Here is a 26,000-nt window from a genome sequence, read left to right as displayed (position 1 = left end):
CCCCGGCCGCAGCCCTGCCTCCCTGGCTCTGTCCCAGGGCCCCGGGCAGCGCGGCAGCCGCGGTCACCCGGCCAGGCCCGGCGCCCCTCAGATCGGGCACGTCCGCCGGCCGGGCCCGCGCCGCCGGCCGCGGGGGGCTGAGCCGGCTCTTCCCGCTGCCGGGGGTGCTGCCCATAGCGGCCCGCGCCCGCCTCCATTTCACGAGCGGCCCCCCCGCCTCTGCCCGCTCCTCCTCTGCCCTCGCTGAAGATGGCGGCCGCCCCGCCCCCCTGGGCCCTCACTAAAAATGGCGGCCCCTTCCCGCCCGCCGCGGGCGGATCCGGGGTGAGGAGGGGCGGAAGCGGAAGTGGCGTCCGCCCCCGTCCCGGCGGCGGCGGGCCAGGAGGAGGCGGCGGCGGCAGGGAGGGCCCCGCCGGCGGCGCGGCGGTTGCCGAGTAACGGCGGAGCGAGACGGGGCTCCGTAAGTGACCGGCGGCGGGCAGGGCCGCGGGGGGGCCCCGGGCCTTACCCAGCGGGGCCTCGGGCCCTCGCCGTCCCCTCAGCGGCGGCGGGGGCAGGGCCTGCGGGGCGGCCGAGGGGAGCCGCGGGGCGTCTCTCCAGGCGCCGGGGGGGTGTGAGGGGAAAGTCTCGTGCTCCCGGGACAGGCCGCACGAAACCGCCTTAAACCTGCCCCCGGGCTTCGCGAGTTGCTGTCGGGGCGTGTGGTGAGGGGAGGAGGTGAGTCTGCCAGGGTGGTAAAACCCGCGTGAGCTAGGCCTGCTGCCATTCACGGTGGTTTAGGGGTTGGTTTGCTTGGTTTGGGGTTGTGTTTTTTTTCAAGACAGGGTGAGAAGCGTATGACTTTTCACGTAGATGGGGGTACCGAATGTTTTGCTTACTTTTATGTAACTTTCTAAACAGTTGCATAATGGCAGAAGCTGCCGTCTCTCCGCTGAAGCACTTTGTGCTGGCTAAAAAGACAATCACTGCCATCTTCGACCAGCTGCTAGACTATGTCACGGAGGGAGCAACTTTTGTGGAAGGTTAGCATTCGTTGTAAATGCGAGGGTCTTGTCTGTTGCTTTGAGTATGTTTTACAGCAGCACGGTGTACATTATATGTCAATGTGCTGTTTGTGTAAATATAACACCTTCAGAAATAGTCACGTTTTTCATTTGACATTGATTTTTTTCAACTTAGGCTAGGAGGAATGCCTAGGGTGGTTTGTATATGAAAGCTGATTGCGTTGCTTGGGCCAGTAGCCTAGTCTGCTGTCGGTGAGGGTGAAAGCTGAACCACTCCATCATTTATAGCCCTGTTGTGGTTTCTTTTGTATAGAAGAAAGGACAAAGAGGTTCTCCCATTATTCAGCAGGAAAGTAGATCGACATGATGTAATGCAAAAAACCACCGGTTACGCTCCCAGAAGTGTTAGCAGCGTGGAGGCACCTGTGTCGCCACACGGAGTTGGTTGCTTATCACCCCAGTGAACTCTGCAGGGAGAAGACAGCCCAGCCTAGCTGGTGTATCCATGAGAGGGTCCTGGTTTTCCTTTCTGAAGGAAGCGGGTGTTGCAGAGGGCAGGACAAATCAGTGCAGTGGGCTGTGTTCACAGGGTTATTGAATCCAGCAGTTAGATTTTTGATTAATCTGAAATACTCTATGTCAGGATGTCACAAGTGCTGTCAAATGACAAGGGCTGATATCAGTGTCTGTAGTGAGGTCTTGTTTGTTTTGTTTTCTTACCGCTGTATAATTAAAATTTACACAGGTCTTTGTTGGCATGTGAAGTACTGATAATCTGTATCTTCTATCCTGGAGCACCTACTCTGTACACAATTGCTTTTATGTTATTCTTTTTCTACGTGTAGCAACATACAGGAACCCAGAGCTTGAACATGTAGCAACAGAAGATGAACTAGCAGAAATACAGGCATATAAAAATAAGTTAGCAGTCATTGGTGAGGTGCTTTCACGGAGACACATGAAAGTGGCGTTTTTTGGCAGGTAATGAACATAATTACCAGACCTTAATTTGATATCTTTTTTTTTTTTTTTTTTTTTCCTCTTGCAGCTTTTTGTTTGTATTTCTCATTTAAATGCACTAGAATTAGTGCTTCATCATAGAATTATTGTTTGAAATAGAATACATAAAACCATGTTCACTCTTACCTAATTGATGCCGAATATTTCTTTGATGCCATCTTGCTTTGTGACTGTAGATTAAATATGTGTATTTTGTTATATGTGTTTCATTGGCAAACTGTAAAGTAATTATCCTGTATAGATCCGTTATTTGGCTTAGGAAGTTCTGAGTTTTTCATCATCTTCTGTAGAATGGCTTTTGTTTTTTTAACGTAGTGGTTTTGTTTGTTTAATATTTGTGTTTTACTGGACTGTTACTGTTGAGAATGTTTGTATTTGATCACAGGTATGGAAAACCTAAACTTTGAGCTGTTTATATTTCCATATATAAGCAGCTGAAGAAAAATAGAGAGGGTTGCCCTGTTGGTTGCATAATTAGTCTGATAGATCTGCGTGATGACTGTAAGGGATAAGATTAACAGTGTAGGGTAGGGCTAACAGATCAATCTCAATGAAGGTATGAATTTCTGCTTTCCTGAATCACTACTTGGAAGCAGTTCTAGTTCACTGTCCTTGGTGGTATTATTACAGACCAAGCGTCAAACATTTTGCATATATAAAATTTGGAGGTTGTAGAAAAGACGATGAAAATCCACCTTACCAAATATGAATTCAGATATAAAATAGTGAAGTCCTTCTAAAAGGGTACGGTTGCAGTGCTTTCGCATGTTTTTATGTGCCTGGTTAGTCTGGGGTCTGTTTGTCCACTTTGCTTCAGGAAGGTTGATTTTCTGTGCTTAAATCGAAGCATGTGGTTACCTCATTTTTTTGGAGTATGAGTCTTCACGGTTTAGTTCTAAAAATTCTGTAGTAGTATTGAAAAAAATATGTACAACGGTGAACTTACCTTCATTTTGCTAAAAATAGTTCAGCTCTTTAGAGAAAAACAATAAAAGGATCTGGGATAAAGAGATTAGTTATGTCTCAGCCTTGATGTTTCACAGAGTTAAAAGTCGAATACATTTACAAGTTGTGTGATAAATGTTGCTTTTGCAAAGGTTAGAAATTCAGAGCAGGAAAAAGAATTTAACTCTGACATCTTGAATAAATTTGTAAATTGTTGTACAGTGAGTGCTGAACAACTTCTAGAAGTGACAGAAAAATGAGTTCTAGTCTATGCAACTGCATACTGTTGTGTAATAGTTAAATGCCAAATATCTATGGGTGAGAGGTAGAGGGTTAGTGTGAAGTAGGACATCACTGAGAACTTCGAGTCCTTGCAGAGCCTTGAACTGGTGACTGGTTCGTTTTAATCAACAGGGTTTTGGTTAATTTAGCTACCTCTTCCTTCTGAAATAAGGACAAGGCTAAGTTCTGTTATGAAAGACAGCATTTGCATTATAAGAATTACACACAAAAATAAATCTGAGGGGGTTTTGCATGTTGTTTTGCGTCTTACTTTGGGAATATTCATTCAGTGAGATCATCATCCTTTGAATTTTTGATTTTTTCTGAGTTGTCATTGCTGGCTGTGGGGAGAATTCCCAGACAGCTGTGTTGTGAAATGCACCTGAAGGCAGTAGTACAACGATGCCCCTTTTGTACCTCATCTCATGCCTGGAAAATTGAATCAGAAGCAGCATTTCCTTTCTGACTGGTAAAGATGAGATGTTACTCTAAAGACAGGTTAAGTTGCTGAGGTGGTAATTTCGTGAACCTTCTGAGGAGTCACCATTGATTGCCACCATAGAGGGTAGTTCGTCCCTGCCCCTGTCATGCAGGGTTCTCCTCGTGTCCTCCTCAAGCATCGCTGGAATTCTTCTAGCTTTCCTGTGAGTAGGAATGTGGAGTTGTCTGATCAGAACATGATACTGCCCAAAGTGCTACATGTATTTTCAATCTGTTCTGTTCTTCAGGAATGCTAGGGCTGGCACAAAGAAGGGAGCAGGCTGCCCCCTGATGTGGAACAGGGTGCTGTGATTTAGCAATAGTTTTAAGTTGGTCTAAGGCATCTTTTTATGCTAGATGCTCTTGCTGGTGTAGCAAAGTTGAGCCGGTGTCTTTTACAAATTCCTTGCACGGATTCAGATATACCAGGTAAGGCATACTTACCAGTACAGGTTGGGCCTGTTAAGCCAGTATGCGTTATGCAAATGAAAATGGTTTTGTCTTGATTGGGTAAGCAATGTTGATACCAAGAAAGATTTTTGGAATTGCTGTTCAGATGAACTTTTCCTGTATACCCCTCTTCTTTCCTGGCAAGCTGTGCTGTACTGGCTTGAAGCTCTTATCACCCAAAACAGCTTGCAGCGTGTGGGTCTGACGCAGTTAAATGGTGGTGCATTCAGTTCAAGACAAAGGTATGTTTAATGCTGCTGTACTGTCCTCACCATGCTTTTATTTTCTATCCCTCTAGAACGAGTAGTGGGAAGAGTTCAGTCATTAACGCAATGCTGTGGGATAAGGTACTTCCTAGTGGGATTGGCCATACAACTAACTGCTTTCTCAGTGTGGAAGGGACAGATGGAGATAAAGCTTATCTTATGACAGAAGGATCAGATGAAAAGAAGAGTGTCAAGGTATGTTTTTTGAATGATTAACTGTACTTTTCACAGTAACTTTCTCAAAAGACAATGATTTCCAGTCTAACTAAACTGTAAGACTACCTGATTCTGCATTTTTAAGTTCTTATTTAGGAAGGGGGTAACTAACAAACTAACATGGTCTACTTCACAATTGTTCTTGGCTGTTTCAGAGAAACAGCTAACATGTGTCTCGTAGCATAGTGTAAGTTGAGTGATTTTTTTTAAAATTTTTTTTTTATAGGACTAAGAGTAAGTTCTGTTATTTGTTAAGGATTTGGAATGTGACTCTCATTTGGCCTTATGGTGCTTGGCATATTTAACTGCTGATATTGATACGTTAATCAATTTATTGTTTAATAATTTAATAAACTGAGGCAAATTCATTAAAATGCTATCGCACACTCTGGCCCTGTAGTGAATACCACTTTGTGGCTCCAGAGAAACTCCTGTCTGAGTTTTGAGGCACAGCTTGTTCATTAGATGCTGGTGAGTCTTAAGAGCTTAAAAAAACCCCAATAAAACCAAACCCACAGATATGCACCATGAGGCAGTATGAACTCTCTTATCCTGTTCGAGATTAGATTCTGGCCAGGTTTGCTTGAGAACCGAATTAGACTGATTTACAGACTTGTTTGTGGTGCATATTCATGTTGGTTTTCTGTTTATGCTCTTTATAGACAGTCAATCAGCTTGCTCATGCACTTCACATGGATAAAGATCTGAAAGCTGGCTGTCTTGTCCATGTCTTTTGGCCCAAGTCAAAGTGTGCCCTGCTGAGAGACGATTTGGTTTTAGTGGACAGGTATGTTTTCTGTTTTAGTAAATGTTTTCTTAAATAAATTAGCCATTATAATGTTTAGAAAAGAGGCTGGTTTACTGATTAATTGTGTTTTGGTTGTTAGGTTGCCAAATTATTGAAAGGCTCTTTTTTTTTTTTTCTTGAGTACGGAGTTTTTTCCTTTGTATGTACTGGTGCCTGTCATCACCTTACTGATTTTGGCCTTGTAACAGTTGGAACAGACAAGTGTCCTGTGACTGAGCTTAACAAGGGACTAGCTTTGGCTGAGGATGCTTTTACCTTTAAAACAAACAGTATGGAAGTGTGAATAGCTTTGTTGCAGCAGCAACCTGTTGCCCATCTCCTGTCTTTAAACTGATCACGTGAAATGTAAGCAATCTCGACTTCATTTTGAAAAGCTGCTGGTAAGAGTTGCAGCGCCTGCATATCAAAGTAATGAGTGACCTCAAAACGTAACTGTTACTAAAAATGTAATTGTGATTATGTTGGCTGTGTGCACATAGGTGTTGGGCTAGCATTTCCTACAGTTTGTGGGCTTAAAGAATTCTGAAAGCTGTTGCTTTGTCTATGTCAAATGCCTGTATTTCTGGCCACTGAGGTATGACCTGGTAATACTTCTTTCAAACTATTAGGTGATCTATACCTAATATGTGAATCAGTATAAATTGAATTTGAGAGTAATTCCCTTAAGTATGCGTGAATTTGTAAGTATGATTTCTTCATATCCAGAAAAATAACACCCAGAGTGTATTCTGATAAATTGTAGTGCTTGTTGTTGCGTCTCTGATCTTGCACTTTTGAAATCATTGGAAGTTTGTCATTATTTTCTTGGGTGCAGACTCGGGTCCTGTGTTAGCCACAGAGAAAGCCAGCTGGGCTGGCTGGAGAGGTGGTTGGTGTGATACACTGCTGGACTTGTAAGCTTACAGTTACCCTGTCTCCTTGGGGATGCGTGCGTAGTCCAAGAGTGATGGGAGCCCAGGGCTTGCATAGCTGTGATACAGGCTTGATTTGATCTGCACAGTCTTGGTTGCTAAAGGTGAAATGTAAAGGGAAAACAGCCTGGATTCTGAGAGAACAGGTACCTGGAAGGAGAAAATAATCTTCTTCTTCTTTTTTTTTTTTTTTTTTTTTTTTTTTTAATGTTAGAGAAAATTTGAACTAGCAATAATTGAGCAGCAAACATGACCTTGTGCTCATATTCCACTTGTTTTTTGAAAACTGACAGCACTTTAGTTTTAACTTCATTTTAGTTTCTTATGAAGTCCATGTGCAGGTTGCATAGCGTATCACTTTAAAGTAGGCTTTTATTAATGGAGAAATATTTTATGAACAGCCGACCTTGATTAAAATCTAAAACTTGGGATACAGGGAGGGGGGGGACCATTCTGTGAGACCGCCTGGATTTCTGACGGACTGCCTGCCGCTTTTCTTGGCAATTATGATTTGCATAGTTATTCATTTGAAATTGCATTTTGGAATATGTAGATGGTCCAATGAGCAGGTGACTGACAAATGCTAAGTGGTAATTGGCTTTTGCTAGTTTTGCCTTAAGCTTGAGGCTGGGATCAGCCTAAAGATATAAAACTTTGTATCGTCTTACAAGGCCCTTAGGGAATCCCATTCTATTTTTATCACTTTATAAAAATTGAATACTCCTTCGCTGTGTATATATGGCGTTGTGTTTTTTATTCTCAACAGCCCTGGCACAGATGTCACTACAGAACTGGACAGCTGGATTGATAAATTCTGCTTAGATGCTGATGTGTTTGTCTTGGTTGCCAATTCTGAATCGACTCTCATGAACACGGTATGATGTGCAATGATTTTATGTCACTCTTTCATTTAAATATTCAGCAGTTCTGTAGCTGAAATGGCTTCTCTTAGACCTTTACTGAAGCTCCCATGAATCACTGCATTTAGATCTTGCGGATAGGATTTGGGGGTGGGAGGTGAGAAACAATGTATATTCCTCACGAGGGAAGGGAGAACCAAGTTTCTTACCAGCTTTGCTTACTCTGATTTGAGCATCATGTTTGTCCTTTCTGTCTCGGTTTCTTTTTTGATAAATGGATGATGTAGTACTTTGTTGATATTTGTCAGCTGAAGACACTTGTATTATTGAAGAAATAAATTATGGATTATTTCATACTCAGAAGTTCCGTAAAATACACAAAGCAGGTGAAGGAAGTTAATTTCTGTCTTGTTCCTCCTGTGTTCATGTCTCAGAAGAGGGTGAACTCCCTTCGTGCACCTTGTGTTGAGGACAAGTGCTACAGGTTCCCGTCATTGGGCTGTTTCTTCTGAAGAAGGCTAGCAATAAGCATTCACACTGCATGGTTTTGTGCAACACGGAGAGCAAAAGAAGTTTTAACATCTTTATTCTATAAGGCCTTGTTTCAAGAGAGAAAAGACTTCTATATACCTTGCAGCCTAAATATTGCATGGCTTGTAGAAGAAGAGCATGCAGGGTGGACAAAGGAGCTGTTACGGTACTCAAAATACAAGACCAGAGATTTGGTTTAATTTTGTAGTAATCTCCAGTTTTGGCTACACCAAGTATTGTGAATGCAGACAGTATCGGTGTAAATTATTGGAAGTGTGACTGCCAGAATGTGGTATAATGCTACTGAGAAATCTCTTGAAGACTCCTATTAAGCCTGCTGTAGACAAATGAAGTGTTCTGATTGTTCTGAGCATAGTTCTGACATGCAGTGTCTGACCTTTCTAATTATTGAGGCAATTTTTAATATGAAAAGAACTGAATGTACAAAGACAGTATTTCCTTGAATTCTAGCAAAGCAGAATAGTTTGGTAGAAATCTGAGAACATAAAATGAGTTTGAAAACGTTACATTCCATCTTCTGAGCCAAATCCACAAAGACTCAAATACGAAAGAGTTGTGATTTAAAAGGGAAAAAAAGAAAACTGACAACATCCAAGGGAAAGAGAGGATTTGGCACAGCTATGGCTTTATCTTCACCATTATCTCATGAGGGACGCTTCTTGGCTTTTAGAATGGAGGGAGCCTAGAAGTCGTTGCGATTATGTGCATACCACAGTAGGTTTAGTTTTTTGGTTTTTTTTTTCAATTAAAAAAAAAAGGAAGAATTAAAAAAGATAAGATTTCAGTGAACATCTCATTACTATATAGGAACATGGAAACAAAAGGGACCTGTGTGCCAGATTTCGGTTTGGTGTAATGAAGTAACGGAGAAAAGGCCAAGTTTGCTCAGGAAAATGAACCGTTAAAACCAATCTGACTGACATAATAAATCTGCAGGAAAGACTAATAGGCTGTATGTCTGCTAGAAGATTCTGTTAATTTTGTATTTGTCTGATCCTAAACACCCAGTCACAGAAGTGCTACTCTGCTTTTGAATGTGATTTTTGGCCAAACTTTCTTCTTGTCAGGCATGGCTAAAACCTGCTAAATGGGATTCGGTTAGTCTTGCAATTTGTTTCAAGCATTAAAGTCTTGCTGAGGTGTTCTGGTTGCCAAGCCTATAAATCCTCACTTAATACTGAGCACCCTGTAATTATTAGAATCTGGAAATTGCCAGTGTCCAGGGTGTGTATTGGAGGGAAAGGAAACAGATCCGAGTTGTGATTTAGGCTTTGGCTCAGTAAACAGCTCTCTTGCTCCTTCTCCTCTTTAATTTTTTCAGCCTGGTAGACAGAAATGAAGTTGCTATTAACAGTTATGTAACTGCTGTAAAGCATTTGCTTACTCTGAAGCATTTGTATTTTGCTTTGCATTGTGGAAAATGGTAGTTTCTTTCTCCATCTACACAAGTTTATCCTTCAGATAAAGTGTATAACAATATTCTCATCCTCCTTGGGCGTTTTTTTTACCTCTTAGCATAACAGATTTGAGAATACTTGGCAGCTGCTACACAGCCACAGATTTTTTGCGTAAATGTGTTTTTCTGCAGCAGTAATCTTGTTTATAATGCTTACTCCCTGGCTGATGGAGACTAACGTATCTCCAGTGTTGTGTCCAGAACACGTGGTGGTGTCCTGCTGCAGATTCAAAAAGCTTATGGCAGCACAGGGGTCTCTTCTGTTTCAGCTGTGCTGAGTGTAGATTCACTCCACAACTTACCTGTGGTGACTATGAAAACAGCAATGATGGGTGGTAGGTACAGGCAAGGGACCTAAATGCATTTTCAGGTGCATGCATGTCTTTTATTTTTAAGATTAAAACATTCAGCAGTGACTTTCCTGTGGCTCAAGCCATACATCCTCATATAGAAAATGTAGCTTGTCTGTAGTTCAAGCTGATATTGCCTGGTTGAAGAATGTAGTTAGAGGCTGGTCTTTTGGATATGGCAGGTGAACAGGAGCATCTTGGTAGTTCACGTAAGGAAGACTTCAAAGTTTTAGCCCAGTTGTCTTTATTTAAAAAACGAAATGAGCAGATACAGTGTATTTTGTGTGTTCTTTTTCCCTCCCTGTCTTCCCCAACAATATTTTGAGCCTTGCACAACTGCGAACAAATGTGATAGAGGGCCAGAACAATCAAAGGACATGAAGCTTTGTGGTAGGTAGAGTGAAAGGAGGAGGGAAAAAAAACAAGACAGTGAATGACATGATAGATTTATAGAAAAATAGACTTTTATTTTCCAGTGTTTTCTAAACCATTTGTTTTGGAAGTTTTCTTAATTTGTATTTGCACCTAATTTTAGAGAAGCTTGCAGTATCTTCTAGCATTGGCATTGGTTTTTTAGACATTTGATGACTTTTGGACTATCATAAGTCCTCTTTTGTGTGGGTTATCTTTGGTTTTTAATGATAATGAATTCTTTTCAGTAAATATTTTAAAAGCTGGATTAACTTCAAAATATGTTACAGAAGAATGTGTGATTCTGGATGTCTGGGGAGTTTTCTGTTTGTGCTTTAATTCTTAGGAAAAACATTTTTTCCATAAAGTGAATGAACGACTTTCCAAGCCAAACATTTTCATCTTGAATAACAGATGGGATGCCTCTGCATCAGAACCAGAATATATGGAAGATGTGAGTGATTTGATGGCTCTTTTTGGGGTTGATTTTTTTAAACATGCAAATAAATAAAGAAAAGGCCTCCACACACATACAAGCATACTAAATTGCCTAGTTGATACAGTTATGAATATGAAAACACCAGCTTTGCCTTTATTAATAAAAGGATAAGTTATCTGGTCAGAAAATGGAAGTAATGTATTCCTTGCTCACAGCACAAAGCAACCTGCAATATATGCAGGCAGGTAGTGCAATGGGAAGCTTGTTTAGAACCTTTTTCCTCCGCGGTTAAGCTTGTTTCAAATCTTTGTATTACCTTTAGTTTCTGTAATGGTAACGCAGCCTGAGGGTACAGGTTATACATGTATACATGCGTAGATTAGCTGGCAGAGTACAGTGTTAGCAACAGTTCAGTGTGCCCTTCAGGTATTTCCAGCGGCACCTAGCTTGCAGTAATACTTATTCCTCTGTACACGGGGAATGAAGCGGTTACCCCAGTAACTGAATGAGATCTCTCACTTACATAAATACAGATAGTTGTAGAAGAAAGTATTGTTGCTTCCAGGGCTGTTTAAGTGGTTAAAAGCAGCTGGCTGCATCAATAGGATTAGAAGGCGTCTGCTACCTAAGGGGTTGTTCAGCATCTGTTTCTGACTCTTGACATTCAGATTTGATGATGGCTCAATTTTTGCCTTTTTCTCATGAGCTTTTTGCCTTTTCCTTAGGTGCGTAGGCAGCACATGGAGCGTTGCTTGACTTTTCTAGTTGATGAACTCAAAGTTATTGATCCTGTAGAAGCAAGGAATCGCATCTTTTTTGTTTCAGCAAAAGAAGTTCTGAGTGCCAGGAGGCAGAAGGCCCAAGGAATGCCAGAGGGTGGTGTGTAGGAACTCTTGCTTTTCCTTAAATACAGAAATGTGTCATAAAACCTGATAAACAAAAATATTTAAGATAGAGTCACTGCTGTGACGTATTCCTCTCACCCTTACGGTCTGTTATGTTTCACAGGTGGAGCACTTGCTGAAGGATTTCAAACAAGATTCCAGGAATTTCAACATTTTGAGCAGATATTTGAGGTATTTATGATGGGCTTTTTAGGCTGCCTGGTTTTTAATGCTAAGGTAGCTTTTGTTTACGCTTAGCTTAGTTTTTCTGAACATTACCCATGTTAGCAAGTGGAGGAGTGTAAAGTATTAAACTGTCTGACAGCTTTGCCTTATCTGTGGATTCCGTTTATCTCTTCTCACCTTGAGTAAGATGTAGTTGTTGGAAAGAATTGAGGGAAGGGACCAAAACTCTTTGCTCGTGTTTGGAGATCTCAGTAGCAATATAGTCTACATAAAAAGAGATGATGCCCTTAGAGACGTGTGTGTGTCTTACAGCCGTGGGCCGGTGAAATGCTTGGCATATAGTAAGCCTTATTTTGTTCTAGTTACAGCTTTGTAATTAATGTTGTAATTCAGGACACAAATAGTAATAAATCATGTTCCACCGATGTAAACCTAAGTATTTAATTGCATTGTTAAAGCCAGGGTTTTGGAACTATGACCTTTGTTGACTTACCTCTGACACTCTAAATATTAACCCTGGTTTTGCATCCTTGTTGCTGTACAGAATCTGTGCTTCAACTGCAGTTTAGCTATGTTCATAGCTGGAGTTTAAAGTTTCTTGAGAAGTAGGACTAGCTAGTCAGGTGGTTTCTTTGTGATAGGATCCATTTGTCTTGCTGAATTTGATAACTAATTAAAGCCATTCTTGGGTATCTTAAAGAGGCGTCTTGGGTATGCCTCTGTGGGTTTGTGTGGTATGTATCAGCATATCTCATGCAACGTGAGCCTGAACAGTATGACTGTAGTTTGTATACAGCAAATAAATGCTCAGGACTGCTCTTGCATTCCTGGACCATTAATTCCTTGTTTGGTATATTTTAAAAGATTAACTGCATCTGTAAAGTGTTTCTTCTGGCATTAACAACAAACTCATTTGACCTTAGCAAAGCAGAGTTGTATAGTGGTGTGCGTATATCAAAAAGGTGTTAAAATAATAGCTTGATTCGGTCCTGCATAAGCAAGAAAATGTCAGACTAAAGTTTAAATTTAATCATTATCGACACTCTTACGATAGATGACTGAGTTGTTGAAATGAATGGTTTAGAATACCAGCAGGGCCTGAGTCCATGAGGCATGAAATTTCTTGCTTGTGTCACTAGTTGGTAGCCAAACGTGTTTTTGTTTGTGATTTTTGTCCTTAAAATTATAGTAGGAAACTCAACCAGTAGGGAAAAAGTGGAAACAAAGCTTCTGAACCAGTTATTGTTCTTTAACGTATTTTGCCATCTGCTGTACACAGAGCTTTTTTGACAAAATCTCTTACAACTACAGTTAAGCACTCAACACTTAGGATATTTCAAGATTAAGATGAATGTATGGCTTACTGAATTATGTGATGCTATGAGTGCTCAGCACATCTGTAAATTACACATTACAGTCTCAAGTTGGCCACTAAAATGAGAAGCATCCATCACAAGGTCACAACTGTGACAAATTTCTTTGGGAGACTGGGATAAAAACCAATTCTGTGACAGCACTGTATGGCCTTAAAACTTTTTTCTCTTTCACATTATGTTTGGTTTGCTGCACACCTTCCGACTCCCAACAGTGAGAGTGGATTATATAATGTTTTTCCCTGCACAGCCATGTTTCATCCTGAAATCATAATGAATGGCTTTGAATAGGAGTGTGATCACATCACCTTAAGAGCATGCCAACATGTGCTAAATTAAGATTGCCAAAGTGATTTAAATTTTGAGTGTCTGATGTTGCAGCCTCTTTCACATTCAGGTTTTGCGGGCAATTTTCTAATGATACAGCATTTTATATGCTTTTAAATCAAGGCTGGTAAGTTCACCAGGTCTGAAATCTTCAGACCATTATAATACTCGGATTACTGTCTCTTGAGCTGATCAAGTAGCTGACATCAGCATATTATTGTCATCAGTTATGTTTGCCAGCGCTAGGCTATACCAGCTCATACATTAATGAAGAATATCATACATCAGGTAGAATTCTTCTGTATTCAGTCTGGGAATGAAATCCTACTTGATACATCATGCTTTATGCGCTGCTAGACCGAATTCAGATGCTGTGCAGCTGTGAGTACAGCCTAAGCACTGCTGGCTAAAGTGCTTTGCGTTGACTCCAGTTCCTGACAGAGGAGCTGCAAGTCCCCAGACTGTTGGGTTACACTCCAGCCTGTGACAAGGAAGGGCCAAGAGCACAGATGCTTCTGTCTGTCCTCGTCAGACACTGACCCCTTCCGTGCTTCAGTCTGTCTTGCCTTTAGCTCCTTGTCCCTGTTCAGGTGCCCTGCTCAAACTTTCCAAACACCTCTCACACTCTTTCATCCAGTTCCCATCTCTAAGCTACCTCGTCACCTCATTTATAAACCTGTCTGCATGTTCCATGTTCCCGCTGGCTGTATGTGCTGGTTTTGTTCCTCCTGGATTCTCTCACCCTGCTTGTCTCTTCACTAAAATTGGACAGCTGCTTCCTCTTTTCCATGTGGGCTGAAAAGAGGAACTGTTAACTTCACCAGTACTTCCACATTCCCGATCTTAGTATCAGTTCCCTGAGGGGGAAGCCTTTCATCCAAGGACTGATATGAACTCAGTATGGCTAGAATCTCAAAAAACCAAAATCTAGAAACAACCCATTGGTGCTAGTCTGTTGTGATACGGGAAAAATTTGGACCATTTTGGACAGGTTTGTAAACTTCTGTGTGAGGGCAAACGGCATTACAAAAATAGATATAACATGTTTTTATGCAAAGCACAGGGTGGTTCAAGTTGCTAAAAGAAAAACTGGTCCAGGCATTACTAGAAACACTTGTAAGCAGTGGTGAAATTCAGATTTTAGAGATTCACGTAGTAGCTTTAAAAAGTGAATTTACTATGTATGTCAACTGTATTACAACAAGGGAAAAAAGATAGCAGTCTTGAAGGGTTGAATTAGTGGATCAGTTCTGAATTTTTATATTGTGGAATAACAGAGGGTAGTCCTTGTATCTTTCTTCTGAAATTTTACAGTGAGATACATGGAAACGCTTTATCGAAACAGCAAAGAAGTGCATGCACGGTGCTCGGTGTGCAGCAGTCCTTAGTGGATATTCTACTCAAAACCAAAGTTTCTCCCAAAAACTGGGAACAGAAGCGGTGTGGTGAGAAGTGGAGAAGGGAGGCAGGGCAGGATAGTAGTTCTGGCTGTAGCTTGGAGCGAATAAGGGAGCCTGGATTAGCACGCTACTGCACAGTCCTTCCCTGACACTGCTCGGGAATGTCATAAGCTGTGCTCTTTAAGTCTGTCTTGCTGTACTGAAAGTGGGCTGGAAGGTAATGGTTTTAGTTACGCTGTTGAAACGTACTATTTCTCTTTGTTTTGATAAATACTTATTTACAGACCTAACAGCAAAACTGCTGCTGTCCCCCTCTTACCTCTCCCAGTTGTTTTAACTAACCTTTGTGTTTTTCCTAGTGCTCTAACTTGGATTTTCTGATTGTGTTGTGAGTGACTGTCATCCTTTTACCTACCGCATACTAATGTTGGGAAGACTCTTTCCTCTGTGTCTAGTCTAGCTCTTACAATGTGCTGATACTTATGGAACTCTGGCCTTTCATTGCTGATTTCTAGATCTGCTTCGTCGAGGAACAGGGAATATATTTTACCCATTCTGTTTATTTTGTTTTGATCTATTATTTTTAGATAGCTGAAGTTTGTTATTACAGCCTATGCTGAGGTCATAGGCAAGTCTTTTAGAAGCAGCCTAAACCTGTTTGTGCTACGAAAGGTGCATCCATAGATTGAGAACAATTTTAAAACCCCATAGTTCTGATATAAGGAAACCAGCCGCTTGTTTTCTTCCCCTCAAACATGAAGATACTGCTACTTTGTGGTGACTTAGTGCAGGCTGAATTCTAGCAGCGTTTAATTGGCTACGTAACTCAGGATGCGCAGTTGCTTGGAAAAAGTCACAGTCTTAATTTATGGTTTATCACAGCTGATTTGCTTGTGCCCAAATTGAACATTTGTATATCTCTTCAGTCAGCATCCTGTAGTTTCTGAATCACTGTACAATATTGGAAATCGATTAGAAATCCTATCTTTAGAGCATTCTCTACTTATTCATCTACACTTAATAATCTGCAAATAAGCTAATATTTTAAGGACTGTTTAACAACTCTTTTTAATCCTATAAGATAATCCTTTTTTCTTATTCCTAATTGTGTATTTTGTTCCTGGATGGTCAGAATTGACATGAGCATGCCAATTGTATTGACCGAACTGCCTCTTGAAACTAAGAAAATCTGTTGCAACAAGGAAAACTCAAGTCAGGCAATATTGCCAGCATTCATGTTGGAGATAGATATAATTCCAAAGAGATAGTTTGGAAAATTTTTTTGCGGAGCTAGATTTGTCTTATGTTTCATCCAAGTTTTCTTTTTTTCTTTACACTGTTGATTTATCTTAAAAGAATAAAGACCTAGGCACATTACTGTGAATGAACACGAAGTACAGATTGCTGCTGTAGACTCATTTAAGATTTCAGTTCTGTTGTCGTTTAATTTCTGTATACTTTATCCCTTTTTATTTCCCATTGGTTTAAGTTCATGGTAAAATTAGCAGCATGTGCTTTCTGACAGTGAAATTCCTGAATGTGTTGGCATGGAATTGCAGTAATGTGTTGTGGCTTGGGCCCCTCGCAGGAGTGTATCTCGCAGTCAGCCGTGAAAACCAAGTTTGAACAGCACACTATCAGAGCTAAACAGATAATAGATACTGTGAAAAACATTATGGACGCCATAAACGTAGCGGCAGCAGAGAAAAGGTAGGTTGGTTGGAGGGCTGGTTGGCTTTGGTTTATCCACATCCTCTGAGGAGCCATTTCTATGCTGGTGATTTTCTTGGGCCATTACGGACTTTACAATTCACTTTTCTCGCTTGGTAAGAAAGAAATTCTCTGGCGTGTCAGTCTTACTACTTACTGTTCACTTGCACTGCTCAGTCTTGTCCTTGGTTTGTGACTTCTGTGTAGGGATCTTGGTTTACTTTGTTATTCTTTGTTATTGACTTACAAAGGCAGTCTGGGTTTTCAAAGATACCTGAAATTTTAAGTTTTTCTAGCTGTATCCAGCATTTCAGAGATGATGTCTGGGCCTGCTTTACCTGAGTTTTTTGTTAACAGTAACACTGAGAAAATAAATGGGAGGATGTAGACACTTTAATTTGCAAGCAGTTAGAATACTGTAACGGCCGAGAGGAGCCCAAGCTAACAGAGGCTTGGCCTCTGACCCTTTCCAGATTGTATCCTTAAATATCTTTGTTCTGTCTTTGCTCATGTAATCCTTTTCGTGCTAATGTTAACAGCTCATACACTCTGGTAGTTTCATATATTTTTTGAGGTCTGCATATGGTATTTTTCCTCACTTTTGTTGCTAGCTCTTGTTGCTCTCTTACACAGTGAACTTGCTGTCATGTTTAATCTTTTCTGTGTCTGTTAATAGTGTGTCTTTATGTTTCAGCAGACTCCACTGTGCCTGTCAAACACAATCTTCTGAGTATATCAGCTTTCGCAAACTGCCTGTTTATGTACTAACTTGTCTCATGTTGTCAGATCCTATGAAAACATGCTGTCAAATGTTTGAAAATATTCTGATATTCTACTTCTGTCAATTCACCTGCCAAAACCTGTGTAGTGACCCCTCTTTAATCTGAATTGCAGTTTGATATTTCTGCTGGCCCTTCGAGATATAACTGCTTTAGATTTTAGAGCAATTTTTACTTAAATGATAGGTCGAGGACTTCTGAAAAGAGTTGTCTGTAACAAGGTTGGTTTCTGTTTTGCTTTGCACAGTCATCAGACCCGTGTCACTGTTAAGGAATAATTGAGTGGTGCTGGTGAGCAGCAGTAGGACAGTTTGATCCGACTTACCCTTTTTCTCTTTTTTTTAAACTTTTTTTTTTATTTTATTTTTAAATCGGGATAGACTAGGTATTAAAGAAACCCTGATTCCCTGCACCTTTTTCAGTTGTAATTATGTACAGTGGTAACAATTCCAGATTCAAATACTGTTTTTGTAAATATATCAAAACCCAGTAATCTGAGTTATGTTGGATGAGCGCAGCCTTTAAATGCGCCTGTACATTTGATACCTGTATTGCAGTCATTCTGAAGCAGTGCCTCAGCTTTGTTCGGCCAGGGTCTGTTGGAATTCTTTTTGGCAGCTCAGTAAACCTTCAGCTAGGTTGTCCGTGGCTGACTGTGGGGCTTGTTTCGTTACTGGGAGAATACCTGCTGGTGATGGTCATTTCCTTTTCTGCCGGGTTAGAGTCCATTCAATGGAAGAGCGAGAAGATCAGAAGGATAGATTGGACTTTGTTCGAAATCAGATGAACATTTTGACTGAAGATACTAAGGAAAAAATCAAACGTGTTACTGAGGAAGTAGAAAATAAAGTAAGTAATGGCAGTGTGAAAAATCTTCTGGATTCAAGTGTTATCTCTTCTCTAAGGCAGTTCTTTTAGGTGCCCACCCATCTCATGAAATGTCTAGTATGTTCCTTTCCTAATATAAAAAGGGGGGGAAAAGACCTCGAAGTGGCAATCATTCCTGACTATCAGGTAATTGAATCATTAATTGTAACAGTTAATGCAGTAGTCGGTTTTACTCTGGCTGGAAAAGAAACATTTTATGTATTTACCGCATTCTTCCAGGTTTCCTCTGCAATGACTGATGAGATTTGCCGACTTTCAGTTCTGGTTGATGAATTTTATTCAGATTTTCACCCTTCTCCTCAAGTATTGAAGCTCTATAAGACTGTAAGTTTTCTTGCATGGTTTGAAGCCAGGCTCTTTGTCTTTCCTTTAATTTCTACTTCCGTATTTCTACAACTTGCATAGCGTTTTATGTGACGCTTTGTTTAAGCGTTGCAGGATTTTTACTTTCTGACATGCACATATCTGTCTACCTAAAACTGGAAAAGGTTGCAAGTATTTTCAGCTTTGTTTTTGGAAAGAAATTAATTTTTGGTTTAATCATCTTTTTACTAGAGTGGTTACTGAAACTGACATCCTGATTTGTAGTCTTCTAGTAAATAAAGACCTTACGTAAACAATTTTCACTACTCCTAAAATGAAAGAGATATAAAAATAAAATGAGCTTGCAAACACTCAATGCTTTATGGGTTTTTTAAATTATTTTTTCTTAAGAAAAAGGCAGTTTTTATTAAGCTTCTGTAAATTCCTGCTCAAACTTAGTATTTGGAAGGAGTATACGCCTGTAAGCATTTGCCTCTTACGCTCAGACTTTGCTGCTCCTGAATGGCTGCCGAAACTCCTGCCTGTTTCAGCCTTATTGATCAGCCAGCAGTGCTGCATTTTCAGGACGGTCTGTGCTGTCCTAGCTCTGCAAAATTTCCAGAGCAGACCGCCGTGGCCGTTGGTGGGATCAGTTTATCTTTGTGCAGAGCAGTGAAATTGGCTGCCGTCAGATGCCAGCAGTAACGGCTTTGCAGGGCAGTATGGCAGTGGTATGCTTCTCAGTGTCACCGTTTATTGAAAATCAGACTTTTCCATATGCCTTTTCACGATGACTTTTTCCTAAACAAATCTTCCCTGTGTCACTTCAGGTTTTCGAGTCACAGCGTGCAATTTAAAAGCATGGTATTTCCATGGTAACATGCTTTTCTTGCTACTGTACATAACGATGCTTAGCATTTAACATACCTCTGCTCTGTATAATGTGATTGATTAGCTAAATATAAATTGATGAGCGTGTATTCTTTATAAAACTTCAGGAACTGAACAAACATATAGAAGATGGTTTGGGAAAGAACCTGGCTGACCGTTGCTCCAGTGAAGTCAATCAGTCAATGCATCAGTCGCAGCAGGAGATGATTGGTAAGAGGAGGGAGGAGGAATGTTAAGACTTCTTGTTTAGAGGAAGACAATTTAAGAAAACCTGCTTTTAAAAGAATTTTCTTTCTGATCTTGATTGAACATTAACACTATAAAATGATAAAGGAAAAGCCATCCTAGATCAAGACTTGAGTGTTCAACTCGGTAGCCTGTCTCTGATGTTAACCAGTAACAGATGCTTGGGGAGAAGAATAATGAACCAGGGTAAATAGAGCGATCCATCCCCAGTGCAGGGACAGTGAGCTGAGATGCTGCACCTGGGTTAATGGCTTCAGCAGGCAGTAACGGACATGCCTTCTGGGAACTTGTCTGATCCTTTTATAAACCCATTTAAACTTTTGGCTTCCACAAGAGATCCATGAAATACACTAGTTGTTAGATAATGTTTCTGCAGTGTAACCCTCTCCCTAGGTCCCTCCAGGTTCTAAGTGCAAAACACAGGATAGTTTCACAAAAGTATATGTGCGGTCTCTTTTTTGTTAAATAAGTAGTAACTTTACTGCTAATCCATCTTGCTCTTCCCATTTGTTTCTATAGAAGATAATAAATAAATAAATGAAAGAATCAGAGCAAGATCATGAAATAACGTGAAGCCTTCTGTCACCTTATGCAATAATGTTGCCTTTTCTGTGTGGCACTACAGAACTACTGGATAAACCTACTTTTTCTTGGTCCATCCTTATCTTTTGACCATTGATAGAGGTCTTTCAGTTAGTTTGACCATTGTTCCCAGCAGTGCTTTCTCAATGAGTTGATTTTGCATGACTGTCTTCTTTTATTAGAGCACTAAATTGCCTGCTCTGTTAGAAATCGGTACTGCTAAAATGCCCACCGATTTTACACATACATAAATAAATCAGTCAGTTTAGATTCTTGTCATTCACAAAGATGCTACTACTGAATATGCTGTAAAGCTTTTAAAGTTAACTCATCTTTACCATTCTGTTTTAATTCTAGAAAATCTGAAACCCTTGCTGCCTTCTGGTGCTCAGGATCAGCTCCACTTGCTAATTCCGTGTAGGAGGTTTGACCTTAGCTATGATCTAAACTGTCACAGTCTGTGTGCAGATTTCCAGGAGGATATCATGTTCCACTTTTCTTTGGGATGGACTTCGCTTGTAAACCGTTTCTTGGGTCCTAAACAAGCTCAGAGAGTGCTGTTGGGACTAGCAGATCCAAACGTACAAGTGAGTGTACTTCACTTCAGAGATTAGGCTGACATTAAGTGCCTTGTTTTACCTTGATAGAAATGTATCGATTTTTATTCACATGCTTGCTGCTACTTTACCCTAGTCCTTTTGTGTGAAACATTTTTGGTGCAGATTGTTTTTATTGGATTATATTCAGGGTTAGAATGGAACCAAAAATCTTTCCTAAACTTTCTGCAGCTGTTCCCCGAGTTCTGTTTTCCTTTGGATTGAACCCTTTGGGTAGCCTTTTTGTTTGTAACTTCTGGATCCTTACAGCAGAGCCAGTCTTACATAGAACCCTTATTCTCACCCAGTCCCTGTTGAGCAAGGAACTGTCAAAACCTCCACTGCTTATCAGGAGCACTGTTCAGATTGCTGTGCTGAAGAGTTTTAAGTAAATCAAACCCTGGATATATGAAAAACAGTCTGCTGTGTAGTTCCTTAATGCTTTTTACTCAGGCTGCCATATTCCACTCTTCTAGATCCCTCGTCCTTTAGCTTCCACCCCATCTGCTGCCAGCGTTCCTGCCGTAACTCCAGAGAACGTATCGAATGATGATTTTATGGTTCCTTTGGTAATGAGTTTAGCTTCACTGACATCACGGACCTCTATGAGCATCATCGTTGTTGGCGGAGTGGCAAGTAGTATTAGCAACGTTCACTGTACTAGAAGTGATGGCAAAGATTAAGCTGGTCTTTCCTGTTTGGGGTGCAACGTAGGAAGCATGTAACAGACTTAACACTGGGCCGGATGAGCATATGTAGTGCACTGGACACCCACAATCAGTTTGTAGTGAGAAAATTAGTCTAATTACTCTGAGGATAGTAGGACGTATTCTCTGTGCCATATGTCTGTGTTCAGTTTCGGAATTATCACATGATTTGACGGTGCCTCATTCAGTTTGGATTTAGTGGGAACTTTGCTTTTTCCTTCTTCCTGAAAAATCAGTGAGGCTTCTGTAACTTGTATGTTCTCCATGCCACCAGGGTACCAGCTCATTTGAATATAGGTATATTGCCCTGCAATAATAATAATAATAATAATAATAATGAAATAATATAATTTCTTAAACCAATCTGGTGAAAGGGCCATGGAGGTGATTTTTTAAAAAAGGGTGTGGAATTAGGTTTTATTCTGTGGGGCAGTTTACTGAAGCCAATGAATTCTCTTTTTCAGATTTGGAGAACAGTAGGCTGGAAACTCATCTCTCTCTCCCTAAGTATGTATGGGTTGTTGTATCTTTATGAGAGACTGACTTGGACCACTAAAGCAAAAGAGAGAGCCTTTAAACAGCAGTTTGTGAACTATGCTACTGAAAAGCTGCAGATGATCGTCAGCCTTACCAGCGCTAACTGCAGCCATCAGGTGCAGCAGTAAGTGCCACACCGCACCGGTGTTTCCCCTCGCCGGGGCAGGAATCCGTGTCAGGGCGGCTCTGTGGTGTCCTGGGTGGGGGTCTGGCTGTGTGCCATGTGGGAAGGCAGCTTCTCTGTCCCTTAGCGTTCGGTACGCGGGAGTTGTAAGGGAGTTTGAAGTGACCGCCTGAGAAGGTCAATGCACCCATCGCTGTGCACGTGTGAGAGTCTTCAGGCGCGGACTGTCTTTGTCCAGCACTGCGCTATGAAGATGCGGCAGCTGGTTCAGTTCTAGTGACGGCTGAACTGGTCTGGCTTTTAGACTGGCATGGAATCGGCCCCGCTTCGGGGGTTGGTGTGGGCAAGCTCTGAGCAGACAGTCCTGGCTCTTCTGCAGCACAGAAGGAGAACTTAAGAGCCTTTCTGAGCTGTTCCATTTTTGTGTGTTTGTCTCTTTCCCGAACACTTTTCTTCCACCTGTCTCTGCAAACTAATGTCTGGGTGATGATTGTCTCCCTCAGCCTCTCCTGTTGAAACTTTTTTGGGGTTTTTTTTGATTTAAAATATTATTTCAAAAAATTAGGCCTACTAAATTGAGACCTCTAATCACCAGGGTGCAGAACACCTCTCCTGTGTAGCCCAGGGAATACTTTACTAACACAAAGTTCAGCTTCAGCAGAGGAAAGAGAATCATCCCCGTGTCCAGCAGCTGTGTGTCTCTGTGAGGACATGGAAGAGCTGGACTCAAACCAGTGCTGCAGTGAGGTGAAGTAGAGAGGAGATGTCTCCTCTCCTGCGGGAGAGCCCGCTTGCTGGCTCGGGGTGGTAAATGGGATCTTTTTTCCCCCTCCGTGTAAAGAGGAGCCTTGGAACTCAGGTTGGGAGCGCGTGGCTGAGGCGGCAACCGGGATTGGATGCCCCAGCAAGCGGGGGGCACTCCTTGCCCTGCAGAGCCCCCACACGCTGCCCGTGAGCAGGGCGCTGCACGGGGGGGCACTTGGCTGCTCCAGCACGTGTCACTGCCCGAGTCCCCATCTCAGATTTGTACCCGTCGATGCTCAGTGACAAACTGCCCGATGCTATGCTGGCATAGACTGAGGTGCATTTTTTCTGTTTAAGGTTTCTTTATTTTAATTCAAGAAATACATAATTCTCCTGCTTTCTGCTCTTCTGTAATCCCTTAACAGCTGGAGACTTTGATTGCTGTGTTCTACTGCACACTGCAATGCCATGTGATTGATTTTATTTACTTATTTATTTATTTATTTGTAGCACAGCCTTCTGTAAATCATGATTACAATTACAAAATTGTTTTTGCTTTAGGGAAATGGCCACTACCTTTGCTCGGCTCTGTCAGCAGGTGGATATTACCCAGAAAAACCTGGAAAAGGAAATTGCTAGGCTTTCCAAAGAAATAGATCAGTTGGAGAACATACAGAGCAACTCCAAGCAGCTCAGGTAAGTCTGGGTGTGACGGGCCAGGAGCACATTCCAAGCCCGGCCGACTGCAGTGAGACTGGTGCTTGCTTTTACCTTCAAGTGGCGATGAGGCAGGCGCAGGCGCAGGGGGGTGTGGCCGTAGCAATCTTCTGGACTTGTAACAGCAGCTCTGGTTAAGTTAAATGTATGTGCCCATCTAGGTGAATGAGCAAAGTTCCAAAATATTTTTTCTTAAACTGTCTTCACCTTTGTCTCTATTGTGCGGGAGAGATGGCTTTCTCGGGAACGTTGATCTTCTGTTGGTAAATTAGGGTGGCCCCTTCCCAGAGAGCCCTCCTGTAGGAGAACACCAGAGCAGCTGTACCCTGTGGAGTCGTTCAGTGCAACAGTGTTTCCTTTAGTCCCAGCAGCAGGTGTTTATGGAAGAGAAACTTCCCGCTGTCGGTGGTTTGGGGAGTTAGAAGCAGCCTCAGCCTTGGCTTCATGTTCTTTTCGCTCTGCTGTGAGGCTGCCCCGGCTGTGGGCGGCCTCGGGCGCAGGAGTGCCGTGTGCGGACCCTGCTGAGCGCCCCCCTCGCAGCTGCAGAGCCGGGGAACCCCTGGGTGGACCTGGCACAGCCTTTGGGGAAACAGACGTGGGGCAGGTGCCTGGCGGCCCTAGTCGCGTCCTGCACTTGCAGAGTCCCAGGCTCTGGCCGCAGCACCTGTGGGTTTCAGGAACAGGGGAACAGAAATCGAACGCTGCTGTTGATTCTGCGTTCTTTGTGACTTTGCTGCATTGAAGTAAATGCATTGCTTTTGTTTGTTTTGCAGAAATAAAGCCATTCACCTTGAGAATGAACTAGATCGCTTTACAAAACATTTTCTTCAAAAGAGTAAATAAAACGTTGTTGCTAACTTCCCCAGTGATCCTTTGTAGGACAAAGTAGAAAATTTACAGATGGCACTTCTCCTCTGTGGAGTCACATGAAATGATTTATATTCTAACACTTGTTAATTGTTGTAAAACTTGGATTCTGATGGTGAACCAAACTGAAGAGCTGTGGTACTGGGTGTTATGTTTGTTCTGCAGATTTTGGGTTAAAAATTACCTTTAAACACTAAATTTCTTTGGGCACTTGACAATAAAATCCCAAATGCTTACTGGTATTCTTTAGTATTTAGCAGTGGCAAGTCTCGCTTCCTGGCATCCAGGAGTTCATGCAGGGAGAGCGAGCTTATCACAGTGATCACGGGCTCGGTTTGGGTCGCTTAGGAAGTAGCCAGGGACGAGGATGCTCCTTTTGCTTACGTGTGTGGTTTTGTGTAATGAAGGGAAGTATGAACTCTAGCGTGGGGAAAGGACGCTGGAGTTGTTTGGAAAGCAAATGAAACTGTGCTGGGCAGCAGTTCCTCAAGTGAAGGGTGACAGTGAACCGCAGAGCGTTCCCCGGTGCAACGCAGTAGGCTGTAGTTTCCCTTCTGGCTGCCACGTTTAACAAGATGGCATTGATTAAGTAACAATAACCCTCCTTCCCCGAGCTTGTCAGCTTTCTTGCAGTTGGTGAAGTAGTGAAACGGTCGTCTGCCCCCGAGAGCAGGGCTGGAAGCCAGGGTCAGGGGAGCTGCAGCGGCGTGTCACTGCCACCACGCTGGCCTCCGGGCACGGGGGTTGCTGAGCGGTGGTCTTGACTCAGTTTCTGCACGTTGTGGGGGGGGAACTCCGTGCCAGGCTTGGCCTCGAGCTCCTGCTGATGGATTCGGAGCAGGGGGAGGCTGTTCGGCAGCTTCTACGTGCGCGGTAGCCTGAGCGGTCCCTCGGTGCTGTAGGCCGGCTCTCAAGGCAAGGCCTAGGGCAGGGGTGCGGGAGCGCTTCACCTTCGCTCGCTTCCAGCAACGCAAAGCCTCTTTTCGAGGAAAAAAAAAAAAAAAGTTTTTGCTGTTGCCACCTGCAATCATTTAACATCTACCTTTTTCTAACTAGACTTTTTAAATAACTTATTTTAAAAGAGAAAGCCTTTTCAGAATATTTATATATTTTTATGGAAAGTGTTAACATGACTAAATGAAATACTGAACTTTAGAAGAGGTAGGGATTTGTGATTTTCCAGTAAATAAGGGCTATCTTAAAAGGAAATAGCTGTAAAATGTAACACTGCCTCGCCACAGTGTGTTTTGGAGGCAGTTAATTATTGGAAGACCAAGAACGCTGCCTCGCCACAGTGTGTTTTGGAGGCAGTTAATTATTGGAAGACCAAGAACGCTGCCTCGCCACAGTGTGTTTTGGTGCTTGTTTGTGACTCCCAGCACAGGCGTGGCTCTCCGGGAACGTCCCATCAGCGTGTGCGGAGCCTCGTGGCTTTTGAGGGAAACTGAAATACAAAACAGAGCAACAGCCCAGCCTGCTTGTATATGAGGATATCGATATGTATTAATGCTCTTTCTGGAGCATTTTTTTGGACATTGTATCAAGCTAAAACTTTACATGCATGTCTGCTACAGTTATTTATTAAAAAAAAAAAATACTACCCCTTTGCTCCAGTAAGTTATTTGGTAGCTGTATCAAAGGTGAACCTGCACCATCGCTCTTACGTGTGACGTGTATCCAGTGTAGGAC

General features: G+C 42.0%; 1 protein-coding gene across 2 annotated transcripts; it reads left to right on the top strand.

Annotated features, from left to right (window-relative positions):
- Nucleotides 1–341: 341 nt before the first annotated feature.
- Nucleotides 342–25,300, top strand: MFN1 (mitofusin 1). 2 transcript variants are annotated; one of them, XM_037407507.1, is made up of 18 exons: nucleotides 342–460; nucleotides 901–1,022; nucleotides 1,850–1,985; nucleotides 4,480–4,642; nucleotides 5,326–5,450; nucleotides 7,149–7,257; nucleotides 10,358–10,465; nucleotides 11,176–11,329; nucleotides 11,459–11,526; nucleotides 16,209–16,330; nucleotides 17,832–17,958; nucleotides 18,217–18,321; nucleotides 19,299–19,401; nucleotides 20,377–20,606; nucleotides 21,092–21,247; nucleotides 21,787–21,983; nucleotides 23,289–23,423; nucleotides 24,218–25,300. In XM_037407507.1, exons 2-18 carry the CDS (start codon nucleotides 908–910, stop codon nucleotides 24,285–24,287), a joined length of 2,223 nt encoding a protein of 740 aa, XP_037263404.1. In that variant the 5' UTR covers nucleotides 342–460; nucleotides 901–907; the 3' UTR covers nucleotides 24,288–25,300. The 2 variants fall into 2 exon arrangements, with proteins under 2 accessions (XP_037263404.1, XP_037263405.1); XM_037407508.1 differs by lacking the exon at nucleotides 21,092–21,247.
- Nucleotides 25,301–26,000: the final 700 nt, after the last annotated feature.

The sequence above is a fragment of the Falco rusticolus genome, chromosome 13 (assembly GCF_015220075.1).
Source record: "Falco rusticolus isolate bFalRus1 chromosome 13, bFalRus1.pri, whole genome shotgun sequence".
Lineage (NCBI taxonomy): Eukaryota > Metazoa > Chordata > Aves > Falconiformes > Falconidae > Falco > Falco rusticolus.
This window is presented reverse-complemented; position numbering and strand designations above follow the sequence as displayed.

Coding starts and splice junctions, on each gene's coding strand:
- MFN1 (XM_037407507.1), top strand. CDS start 908: ATGGCAGAAGCTGCCGTCTCTCCGCTGAAGCACTTTGTGCTGGCTAAA. Junction 5,451..7,148: donor GATTTGGTTTTAGTGGACAG/GTATGTTTTCTG, acceptor TATTCTCAACAG/CCCTGGCACAGATGTCACTA. Junction 21,248..21,786: donor TCATCGTTGTTGGCGGAGTG/GCAAGTAGTATT, acceptor TCTCTTTTTCAG/ATTTGGAGAACAGTAGGCTG.